Here is a 13,384-nt window from a genome sequence, read left to right as displayed (position 1 = left end):
TCTTTTTATAAACTAGTGTTGACAAAGATATATTGATATTAAAGCTACAGATAGTCTTCCACCATGAGTTATCCCCTGTCACAATTTCGATATTGCAGATTAACTATTGTATCATTTCAGTCATGACAGAGGCAGATTTTAAAAACAATTCAGCTAACCAACAATAAGTAAGTAAAAGTACTAAAGCTATTGTAATCTCTGTCAACATGTGAGACCATATAAGGACGTCAGTGCTGCATAGTGTCCTAGAAAATGCATTGAAACTTTACAATCCCTGCTAAAGCTTAACCACATGTAGCAAAGCAAATCCTCGCTCAATTTTACTTGGTATTTTGGCATCCTGTTGGGGTTGTCAGATACTGCAGTTGCTTAGATCAACTATCATTTCAGTTATGAAATGCTGGAACTGTGCTGAGGTTTTAAAGCACATGGAGACTCATTTGCTTCTGTTCACCGATTTATTTTCATGGGTTTTGGATGTCTTCAGAACCCCTTGCTAGACTTAAGTTCTTGCGAATCATTTCAGCCCATCTGTTATTCTTCTTTAAATTAGCACACACAGATAACTACCCACTACCAGCTAGTGAACAAAATTGTATTTCATAGATGTGACATCCAAATACTTCTACTAATTTCTTCTTGGCACACTAACGAATGCATTATAATGCAAACTGCCTAAAAACACTTTCAATTTAAAAGTCAGTGAATTAGACAGTGATATTGGTCATCTCGTTCTCTTTTTACTATTCTGGTGAACAGTGTGATACTCAGCACAGAACCCTGAACTATGAAATACTTTGCAAAAGAAGACCAGAATGAGACCAAATGAGAGCAATGACAAAGCAAAAATGAGACTCAGCACTTCTCGCAGAACCAGCCCTCTCCCCCACCAGACACACACAACAGAAAGAAAAAAAGTACCATGTGTAAACTAAAAGTCTCAGAGAGGCAACCATCTTAGTCTGTAACTTAAAAAAAACAAACAAACAAAACCACCAAATCTTAAAATGGGTACACTGATGGAAATGGCTCTGCAGAAACAAAATACAGATAGAGTCAGACAGGGTTTTTCCCTAGTGATAAATTATAGAGACCTCTAATCAAATTAAAATAGGGAGGGGAAAAAACAGAACAAAACAGAAAGCAGACAACCAGACAACCAACCCAAAGACCTTTTCTTCAATGCAGTCTTTTGACCCTGATGTGGGATGCAGCCTTCCCAGCAGCTAATCTGAGCATCTGTGGAAGAGGAGGACAAACCTAAAGTTAACACTAGGGTCACTAAGGAACAGTTGTTGCCTCATCCTGTCACACCTCCACTAAAATTAGAGGCTGCTCTAGATGTAGAAAATGAAGTCCTTTCTGGTATTTTGTGAGAGTTTCTGACTGTGTAACTGTTGCCTAGATACTCTAGTGACTGACACCTTATAAATGTGTTTTTTAAGCAGACAGATAACATGGCAGATAATCAGAGCAATGAAGTACGTGCGCTAGCACCAAATATGAACTATCATGCCTATGAGATCACCAGGAAGATAACTGTCATAACTTAACAGTCATTACAAAAAATATGACTAGTTACAATGAATAAGAAGCAAATGAAGTGAAAACATCTTTACTAAGACTGACTGAACTTTCATGTCATAAGCCCACCACTTAATACTGAGCTGTCCCATAATTCTCCTGTTGTTTTTACAAGTACAGATACTGACTATAGAAAATCCAGAAATACCAGTTTCTGAACAGGTCTGTGACGGGGTGTATCAGCCCCACACTATGAAGGCTGAGCCTATTCAGGGCCACCTGGCCTGTGACAGGGTGTATCAGCCCCACATTGTGAAGGCTGAGCCTAATCAGGCCCACCTAGCCGAAGAAGCCCTGCCCCCACAACTCTGCTGCTCGTGCTCAGACTGCAGCCCAGGTATAAAAACCTGGAGGGAGGCTCAGTCTGGGCTGACTGCCGGAAAGGAAGGACCTCAGAGGGGGGCTCCAGATCCGCATCAGCCAGCTGATCGGAGGGAAGACGGCAGAGACCCAAGAGCCCATTGGGACGTCTTCCCAGCCGTTGACGAGGGAGAGCAGCCCCCAGGGAAGAAGTGGGACCGGTGAGCACCACTGGAGCAGGTAGGAAGTGACCTAGATAGCAGACAGGAGCTGCCTCTCCTGCCCCGGAATCCTTGGCGCGTTTCGGATGGATTCCCCACCGAGCAAGTGGTGAGCCCTCCTGCCATTCATAGGGCCCTGGGCCAGGACCCGGTGGAGTAGAGTGGGTCCGGGTCCCCCAACCAGGGATGTAGCCCCTTACTGTGACTTTGTGTATTGACTCTAGCCAGTGGGCCAGTGAGCCCTGCTTTAAAGGGCCAGCGAGCCTGTCTATTTAACTGGTTCTAGCTGTACAACCCATCGGGGCCAGGCTACAGCCTGGGATAGAGCACGCAGGGCTGTAGCTGCGAAACTAGGGCCAGGGCCATGTAGAGGCTGCTCAGCAGCTCACAAGGCAGGGCAGCTGCCCCACATACAGCTCCTCCCCAGAGCAGCCACTGCGTGGTCCTGCTGAGAAGATGGACGGGCCTCAAATTCATGGTGCACACCCGTGCCAACATACACCTAGAGGGAACCATCATGTGCTGTACTCTCTCATATAGTGCCATTGAGAACACTTACAGAGAGAAGAGTCTTCTTTACAGCCTTTGCTATGAGCCAGCTGGCTCAGACACTGAGCCCCAGAAGTTCCAGGTTCATTTCCACCTGCAGATAACCGGGGTCTGTTGGCATTATACCTTCAGTGTGCTGAACACTTATCTTCACTGTAGTGTTAACTTGGGTGATAGGTGCTCTGGTGTAAACAGTCACACTGTAAAGCTTTACCCATCTCACTCTGGTTTCATTGGTGCTGCATTAAGACTTCTGGGGGCATATCTATGTCTGTGTTATGCTGATGGCTGTATGATTCTTTCCGAGGCTATGTCTACACTGCATTCCTCTTTCAAGAGAGGAATGTAAATGCAGCTGAGCGAAATTGCAAATGAACCGCGGATTTGAATTTCCCGCACTTCATTTGCATAATCACGTCCGGGCGCTTTTTCGAAAGAAAAAACGTAATCTAGATGGGTTATTTCGGGAAAAAAACCCTTCTTAAAAGGTTCCTAAAACCCTTAAAAGGGTTATTTCAAAAGAATGTTTTTTTTCAAAATACCCTATTTTGAAAGAAAAAAACGCAGTCTAGACAGGGGTTATTTCGAAAAAACCCTTCTTTCGAAATAACCCTTTTAAGGGTTTTAGGAACCTTTTAAGAAGGGTTTTTTTCAAAATAAGCTGTCTAAGACTGCGTTTTTTCTTTCAAAATAGAGTATTTCGAAAAAGCGCCCGGACGCGATTATGCAAATGAAGTGCAGGAAATTCAAATCCGTGCTTCATTTGCAATTTCGCTCAGCTGCATTTGCATTCCTCTCTTGAAAGAGGAATGCAGTGTAGATATACCCGTAGTGAAAAAAAGGAGACTTGTCTGTCCCTCTGAGCTCACAGGGGAAATTGTAGGAAGGCACAGGAGGATTATCAGCATACAAGTAATTTAGCCAGCATCCTGACTGCAAAGCAGGCAGGCTACCAATCTGAATAAAAACCTCATTTGGGCTTTAGCCAATAACCCAAGTGAGCCAATAAGCCCATGTTCAAAGCACCACGAAAACCACATTTTTGCATGTGTAGACAGGCAAGGTTTTAGAAGCAACACAAAAGGAAGAGCCCAAGTTAGGACATATTTCACTGTAGTTATCTGTTCTTGTCCCTTGTTGAAAAGGAGAAAGTGAGTAAGTGTTATTTATTCCATCACATTACAAGAACCAGGAATTAATAGGCAGCAAATTTGAAACAAATAGATGGAAGTACTTCTTCACACAATGCACAGTCAAACTATGCAACTTGTATCCAGGAGACATTGTGAAGGCCAAAACTATTACAGGGTTCAAAAAAATAACTAGATAAGCTCATGGAGGACAAATCCATCAATGGCTATTAGCCAAGATGGACAGGGATGCAACATACAACCCCTTGTTCTGAGTGTCCTTACCTTCTGACTGCCAGAAGCCAGGAGTCCGGTTTTGAACCGGACGGTCCACTATTTGAGCTTTCTGTTCGGGATACAAATTGAGAAAATATAAATGAGAAAATGTAAATGTCCTGTATTTTCTAAATAAGCTGTAATGTAGATTGTGATGTAACGTCAAGTGTGTCCGGTATTTTTGTTGAAACCATCTGGAAACCCTAGATGATAGAGGAAGGATCATTCAACTATCACCAGTCTGTTCATTCCTTCTGAAGCATCTTGCATTGGCCACTATCAGTGGACAGGTTATTGGGCTAGATGGACTGTAGATCAGTATGGCGATTCTTATATCTGGAAAAAACTCTTAAAGTACTAGTCCTGGAGCCCATAAAATTCAGGGTTCTCAAAACTAACCACTGGTTAGTTCAGCATTTGCCCTCTTTGTCGTCTACTTACACCATAGCCTCAAATAGGCTATTATACTCAGTGTCCTTGAAGCCAGCAACTCTCCTACTAGGCCTCATACAGACAGACAAAAGACCATGTACTCTATTCATCCATTGCCTTTAACTGCTATCTCCAGCAAACCCTTATGAAGTCTTTTGAACAACATCCTGAACAAAGTCCTGTATGTTTACATGTCTATGCAGGGCTTCTAAGCAGAGTTTCATTTTGAGTACTGCATTTCCTAAACTCTTTTGCCACAGCATCAAACAACTAACTACTGCGTAAAGATAACTCTAATCATATTGAGTAAGTCACAACAAATGCCTACTTTATTCTTTTGAGGACTGTGAAGACACAAAAGATGCCTGAGTGCTCAAGCTAAATTCACGGAATAATCTAAGCAAACAATTTCTGAAGTCTACAGGTTCATGATCACAATATTTCCTGGGATGTAAATGGATTAGCAGTCCCTGACAAATAGAATGTGTGGAGTTGAGGAGTGATAACACACTCCTGCAGAGACACATCCAGTCTCCCAGAGACTGAGTTATCTTTTTCCAGTCAGTGACCCAGACTGAGAATTTAAGATTGAGAATCTGCTCAAAGAGAAAGCTTGTTTCTTTCCTACCATCCAGGACTGAGACCCTCAAAGAACTTAGACTCTCAAGAACTTATCAAGATCTCCAGACATGATGAAAACACTTGCACAGAGGAAGGGCTGAATTTTGAATTTCTGCCTCTGGGTTGAGAATTTTCACTAAAGCTTTCTTAGGGTGCATCTACATATCACCCTTATCTCGAAATAAGCTATGCTATTTATTTCAAATCCCTTAACTCCTGTGGAATGAGGGTTACAGGGATGCCGGAACAGCGCACCCGGATGCATTTAAAAACACAGAATTGCTATTTTGGGATACTTCCAGTATCCCAAAATAGCCCCTCTGTCTAGACGTAGGTTTTAAGGCTAGGGCACATAATGGAAGCCTGAGACGTTTTACACAGGGACTAAGTTTGATTCTACAGTATAACTCTACGTGAGGCAATCAAGGCTGTAGAGCAACTAATAGAACCCTATCAGAAAATGCGAGAAAAGTGCATATAAAACCCATTGTGATAAATAAAGGTAGGCCCAACTCTAAAAAGGTGAGAGGGGAAGAAAGGTTCCCCTGAAACACCAGGTGTTCTGAATTAGGGTTTTGAATCATGACTATTAATACAACGCAGCAGCACCAACATTTCTTTTGGGTCTCTACATGGGTATTTAAAATACAAGTTGGAAATAAGAAGCTAGCAATTTTCCAGTCACCCGTTAGAAGAGATTTTTTAAAAGAATTGGCATGTCAATGCTAATTACTAACTTTTTCTATAGGCTTATCATTCTAGAAGAAAAGCAGATATTCTGATACCACACACATCAAGTGTATACATCAATTTCACTGTATTGGAAGAAAGGTGCAGCAATGCCCCCTTGTGTTGTAAAGAAAAGCGATCACAAACTAATGAGAATTCTTTTTATTTGTCTTTGGTTTAAACCATCTATAAACAACATTCTGAGCCCAAGGTTAATTCATTCTTAAAAACACCACATATGAATAATCCCCCATTTTCTCTTTCAAGTTAAAAGCTGTTTATAAATGTATCATATGGGACAATCTAAAGAATACTCAGAAAGGGGAAGTCAACACCTTCACATTCAACAGGTTCAATCCATCTGAAATCAAAGCTAATTTCTAGTAATTTTGCCAAGTTGTTACTCAACCAATTTTTGCAGTTATTGTGCAAAAATTCTTCATAACACCCACTTCCATTCGGTGTTGCTCCTGAATCACCACTCTTCAGGTTGGAGAGTGACACCATGTTCAGAATGGCAACTCAGCTTTGAGGAAAGATGTTGGGTACAGCACTGAGCATGCTCATGGAGTGCTCTAAACAGGATGATTAGAGATGAATCCAAATTGAAACGCCAGTTCTGAACAACTCTGAACTTTAAACCCAGATCCACACTTTGAGAAAGTTCAGATCCACATGTGAACTCTGCAGCTGACACTCAAAACCCTTTATCTGAAACACACCTGAACTCTTAAAAAAATTATGATCCAGAGGTCAATTCCATCTCTAGGATAAAAGGCAGGGTAGATTTCTCCTCTACTAACAGCTTCAATCTTAAACAAAAGACAGAACTATGTAGCACTTTAAATACTAACAAGATGGTTTATTAGGTGATGAGCTTTCATGGGCCAGACCCACTTCCTCAGATCAATATGTGGAAGAAAATCGGCACAACCATATATACCAAAGTGATACAATCAAAAAAAGTGAACGCATGTAAAACTGACAAATCAAATTTTAGAACACAATGGAGGTGAGGGGGGAAGATAAGTTTCTATGAGGTAGTGACATAGGGTGATAATAGGGGAAGTTTCTGTGAGGTAATGACATTAAGGGAGATAATTGGAGAAGCTGTCTTTGTAATGGGTGAGATAATTAGAGTCTTTGTTTAGACCCATACATAAAGTGTCAAATTTAACCATGAATGACAATTCTGAAGCTTCTCGTAGAAGTCTGGAGTTAAAGTCTCTTTGAAGCAATATGCATGTTTTAAGGTCATTGAGGGAATGGTCAGTCTGGCTGAAATGGCAAGCAACAGCTTTCTCTCTGTGAGAGAGTCTTATGTCTGTTTTGTGTGCATTGATTCTTTGGCGAAGTATCTGAGAAGTTTGTCCAATGTACATAGCAGACGGACACTACAGGCACATGATGGCATAAATTATATTTCTGGATGAACAGGAATGTGTGTTCTTGATCTTGTAATAGGCATGGTTAGGTCCAATAATGGTGTCAGCAGAGTAAATATGTGGACAAAGCTGGCACCAGGGTTTGTTGCCAGGGAAAGTTCCAGGGTTGGTATTAGTGTGGTATGTCCTGTAGTTGTAAGAAAGAATCATCCTGAGGTTAGGTGGTTGTTTATAGGAGACTATGGGTCTGTCTTCCAGAGCCTCTCGGAGGGTAGTATCCTGTTCCAGTACAGGTTGTAGTTTATTGATAATGTGTTGGATGGGTTTAAGTTGGGGGCTATAGGTGATGACAAGTGGAGTTCTATTGCTGGTTTTCCTGGGTCTGTCTTGAAGTAGATGGTTTCTGGGTATTCGTCTTGCTCTTTTGATTTGTTTTTTTATTTCTCCGGGTGGGTAATTGAGGTTTAAAAATGCTTGGTAGAGATCCTGAAGTTTCTGGTCTCTGTCAGAGGGATTAGAGCAAATGCGATTGTATCTAAGGGCTTGGCTATAGACGATGGTTAGCATAGTGTGTCCTGGATGGGAGCTGGAGGCATGTAGGTAACTGGAGGAGTCAGTGGGTTTTCTGTAGAGAGTGGTGTCTAATTTACCACTGGTGATTTGTACTGTGGTGTCCAGGAAATGGATCTCTCGTGTAGAATGGTCCAAGATGAGATTGACGGTGGGGTGTAGGTTGTTAAATTTAACACTTTATGTATGGATCTAAACAAAAACTCTAATGATCTCACCCATTACAAAGATAGCTTCCCCAATTATCTCCCCTAATGTCATTACCTCACAGAAACTTCCCCTATTATCACCCCTATGTCATTACCTCACAGACACTATAACCTTCCCCCCCTCACCCCCATGCGTTCTTTTTTTGATTTATCACTTTGGTATATATGGTCGTGCCAATTTTCTTCCACAAATTGATCTGAGGAAGTGAGTCTGGCCCATGAAAGCTCATCACCTAATAAACCATCTTGTTAGTCTTTAAAGTGCTACATAGTTCTGTCTTTTGTTTCAGTTAGACCAGACTAACATGGCTGCATGTCTATCACAGCTTCAATCTTGTGTGCTATATTGCAATACCTCTTGAGTTTGGCCCATCTACCCCTCTGCAGATAGAGGCAGAGAGAGGAATAGGCTGAATTTGAGTAACACCAAGACCTCATGTTGTAATGCCCAGAGCAGGAACACGGGTGGGTTAATTTTCCAACTCCTGCCCCTCAAACTCACTTTTCAAAACCCATGCTATACACATGTGTATGCTGATGTAGCAAAAGCTATTTTATTTGCTACCTGACCACAACCTATAATTTCATCCCTGCACCTCTCCTGTGAAATCTACTAAAAATTTCCATGCCAAAATTGTAGCCTTAATCATGACCAACCAAGAGCTTGACCATTTTGCTTATATATTGTACCTATTCCACCATTCTTCATTTTTCTTTCTGGTTTTTTGTGTATTACAAGGTCTTGAGGGTAGGGATTGTTCTTTTTATATGTATATAGAATTTAGCACATTATGCTGGGTGACAAATTATTAAACCTAATTAGTAGTCACAGATGATGGTGGTACAAAGGTTGTTCCTTGCTGGTTCATACTTTCTTTAAGTTTCGATAACAAAAGGCTGCATTACACTACTCCAGAAAACGACGTGTTGCTCTGAATTTTAATAAGAAATAGAGAGTGTTAAAATTGATTATATTCAAAGGCATACGCTAACGTGAGTGAGCTCAGTTAAGACAACAATGCTTATTTGAGAAGAATGTGACAGACAGGCACCATTATTTAGCTTCAGGTACTTATCACTGTGGCTGTCATAGTAGCAATAATCTTTTTGGGCCCACTGTTATTTGAACTAAACGGGCAAAATTCAGTCCTGACATAACAAGGTACTCCCCATTGACTTCTATAAGTTCAATCAACAAATGGCAGAGCCTGAGTTTGATCCAGTATGTTTTATGCATCTTACTCTGACCCTACATTGAAAAGGCTTCAAGTACTAGACAACATAAATTGCATAATGCAGTGAAATGAAAACACATTTTCTTTCCTAGAGTCATAAGAAGTTGTACAGATGAAAAGAAGTAGGATAAAGGAGAGATGAGGTGCTACAGCAGAGCACATTAATCATGAAAAATTATGCCTGTGGTTTTAATGCCTTTCAAATACATTTGTAAAGAATGGGATTTATTCTTTTACATTTCTCCAGAGTAAATCTTTGGTTTACCAGCATAAGATTTATCAAAGCCTAAAAGATATTTACATATTCAATGTTGCGTTTGAGGATCTTCCACAAGACCCAGAGACTTTGCATTTGAAAACAAAATATGTCATGATGGCAGGAAAATAACCAACTTTCATCCTTTGGCTGAAACCAAGTACAGAAAGATTGACCAAAATTTGAGAAAGTACAAGCATATGAAAAGAGAGCTTTATAATGGAAGTGGAGTTGCAACAATGGGTAGATGACTTATTGATCATTAATTTGCAAGGTACATCCCTTGCAGCTGCATGTGAAAGTTTAAACTCTAATTCTTGACTCTCAATATATTCCAGAGTAGGCCAACAGTTATCAGACATCAACATTTCTAACCCATCTATGTTTTAAATTAGTGTTACTAATTTTTAAAATAGATGTGAATACCGCACGGTCCAGTAACCCACTAGACTGGAACTCAGTGGGTAAATGAGCCATATAAAAAACAAAAAACAGTAAAAAAACAGAAGGCAGAGATAAATAAATCTGAATGTAAGAAGCTCAGCTGGCTCTTTGGAGCCAAAACTAATTCATACACATAGATTTCATGACCAATTCAGACTCCCCACATATCACTAGTGTGGTTAGACAGCTCTTTATGGACACTTCCAGTGGTCAGTCTTTCTTTCATGAATACCATTAGGGAGCAGCTATGAGATGGGAAGCCGCAATTCTCCAGGTGAAGCTTTGACAGGTGTCCTGGGATGTTCACATACATTGTTCCTCTTCTTTACCAAGGAATTAGAGCACATCCTTTCAATATCAAGCTGGGTTCTAGCTAAGAGACACACCTATTTGATATCTGCCTCCCACTACAATGTTAAACAGTTAATCAGTAAGCATGCAGCTTACTTGTATGCTCCCTGGTTACCAAGCCCTTGCTATTAAATTCTGCCGGTATCCAGTAGCGTCAGGTCAGAGCAGCTGTGGAGGAGCCGGCAGACCAGGTGGTAGGACCCCACAGATGTTAACTGTTTTAATATTCCTTACTCCCAACAAAGATTTTGTCAGTTAAACAAGTAACAAAACATTAAGTTATAATTGGCATACCTAGTTTCCAGAATGACACTAACACCCCCCTCAATTTCTCATCACAAGACTAGATTATAAATCACACCTCAGTGAGCACAGGGGAAGAAACAGAAAGGAAACTTTAATGAACAGAAGGCTGTAAAGATAAGAGCTCTTGACTAGAGGTGACTAATTTTATTTTCCATAAAACAAGTCCCTTAATGTTGGATTTCAAAGTCTCTTAAACCTCAAAACCAGAAAGATCCTACTGCTTACATAAAATAACTTCTGACGGTCATTTCTAACATACAGGCAATCCTGCAGTTACGTATTTATAAGCATTTTTACTACTCTGCTATATTTAAACCAAAGAATTTTTTTTACAGTTGTTCAACCCACACAGTGTAATAAAAGTTAGTAATTTCATCAGCCGAATATTAAGTTACCACCACAAAATCAAAATTCACAACACTTGTAGTAGAGAGATAGGAAACAACTGCAATATATCTCAGATATCATAATGTGGTACTGGTTGATAAATGCTGATTTTAGAATTTTAACCTTTATATCCCCTTCCTTCCCTCCCCACCCTCCCCCAAAAAACTTGAGGGCTTGTTTTAAAAAAGCCAAACACATACAACAGTATTTTAAAAATATGAAACAATTTACCAGTCCTGGTAAGTGGTGATGGCAATACTTGGTGGTGTCAGCAAAGGCAAAGTTGTTGGTCTAGAGATGATGTCTCCGTCAGGTGTCTTAGCTCTCTCACTTTGTCTCTGAGACAATGGTGGTAACTGCAAATTACATGAGCAACACCTTCTTCCTCTCCAGAGATCTATGCCGAGGGTATTACTAGAAGTACTGTATGACTTGCTCAGGCCACATTCTAAGTAATCTTTAGCAATCTGAAAGAGAAAATTCATCAAAATTATGCAAATACATTTTTTCACAAGGAAAGAATACTAGAAATTAATTTAATTTCATAAATATTTGGTATTTTGGAGAATAGAACTAATCACAAAATTGATGTTTATTCTTCACTTACAGAAAAATTTAACTACTATCATATTACAACCTTTTGTGAACATTTGCAATTCACATATGAAATTGACAGAATACCTACAAACTAGAATTAATTCTTCAATTCTGTAAGTTGAACTTAAGCAGGAATGTTCCAAAGCTGAACAGACCACATCACATGGCAAACTTTCAAAATTTAAATTTTCCTATAAAAAGGTCCATTCAATGTTCATCCAAAATACCACCCTTTTCTATACACCATAAATTCATGAATTGCCAGTTATCTCCCTTCTCTGTGAATCATCATAGCTCACCACGCTTTGCATTATTTATATCAAATACGGAAGATAAAGACCTCAAAGTTTGTGCTATGACCGGAATCACCCATGATCTACTATTTGGGACAGATTCCCAGCTGAGAAACCTTAAAATGATGTGGGCAACTCTCAAGAGAAAATTTCTAATCAGCAATGGTCTTGCTTTCAAACTTCTACTGGTTTGACTCCCAAGTATCACTAAGTCCTAGAAGCTAGTTTCCATCCTTTCATAGCTAAGCCAGAAGTATTTCTGGGTTAGAAATCAGACCTGCCTCAAATCTGGAACACCTTGAAAGTTCTAGGGCATTCTGACCTGAGGTTTTGATTCAGAACTGTAAATAATAAATTGAATCACATGCAAAACATGAAATCTAGGTTCAAATTTTGAACCTTTCAAAAATTTAATAATATTTAGAGCTGTAACACTGATTACCATCCATCTCTAATTCTTAGAAACTTCAAGGAAAAAAAATCACATGATGCTATTCCCCTCTATGCAGAAATTGACCATACTTGGGTTGCAAGACACTACCTTTTCACCATGCCAGTGGATTCCATTAAGATTTTCCATGACCAGCTCAGATGGCAAATACATGCTCTATAGCAAATTCTGTGGTAGTTGTGTGTACTCTTTGCATCTAAAGTGAAAGGCAATCACATACTATCAAAATGTCTTTGGTAAAGAAATTCTTTCATTAAACAGTTCACGCTTTTAGCAAAGTGTGAGTTGTATAATGAAAGAATTCCTTTATCAAAGACATTTTGATAGGGTCTTGTGAATGGTAGGAGATACTATCTTAAAATCTCCAGCCACCTCTTTGACTTACAGCATTCAATATCTAATTTTCTGCATGATCAGCTTAAGATTCTATGAAGCAGTGTGCATGATCGATGCTCTTTCTAACTGTAGTCTGGCTTATACTAATCAGAGTACTCTTAATATGCCTTTCTTGACTGTTCAATTCTTGCTCTCAGAAGGATGTTAGTGGGCAATTGCATATGCAGCAACCATACTCCATCCAGATCAAAAGCACCACTGCCACTTGGATCATGGACAGATTGATCATTACAGCAAGGGAACTTGTGGCTGAAGAGGGAAAGATTGCATCCGTAAGCCCAGATGCTTGCAGCTCCAAGCAAGAGAATACAGACCTGGAAAAGGATCAACTTCAGCTAGCTATGGAAAAACGGCCCCAACAGAACATAATCTGGTAAGTGATGCCAGACCCCATATACCTACCGACTGGATGGCCCAGCCTATACTATTTCCTCACTTTGAGGAGATGACCTGGGGTGTGTTGTGTGTTTGAACATGCTTTTGAAATGGGATGTGAGCTGCTCCAGGTGGGGCAGGAGGACATAGTACAGCATCTGATTCAAATACCATCAGGAACAAAGTCCCTCTTGATGATCAAGAAAATGGACAGGAGGAACCCACAACTCTTGCAGAAGCGTCGGAAAGATTTGGTCTACTGTGGCCCCATAAGATTGATGGGTGAC

At 40.1% G+C, this 13,384-nt stretch overlaps 1 protein-coding gene across 1 annotated transcript in view; it reads right to left on the bottom strand.

Annotated features, from left to right (window-relative positions):
• Positions 1 to 13,384, bottom strand: part of PDE4B (phosphodiesterase 4B) — a 413,469-nt gene that overhangs the window by 348,109 nt on the left and 51,976 nt on the right. The window contains exon 3 of the mRNA XM_075936176.2: positions 11,217 to 11,452. Within this exon, the coding sequence (XP_075792291.1) occupies positions 11,217 to 11,452 (236 nt within the window). The remainder of the gene's footprint in view (positions 1 to 11,216; positions 11,453 to 13,384) is intronic.

The sequence above is a fragment of the Pelodiscus sinensis genome, chromosome 9 (genome assembly GCF_052426305.1).
Source record: "Pelodiscus sinensis isolate ZL-2025 chromosome 9, ASM5242630v1, whole genome shotgun sequence".
NCBI classification, from domain to species: Eukaryota; Metazoa; Chordata; order Testudines; family Trionychidae; genus Pelodiscus; species Pelodiscus sinensis.
The sequence above is the reverse complement of the archived record's forward strand: the minus strand, read 5'-3'. Positions and strand labels throughout refer to the sequence as shown.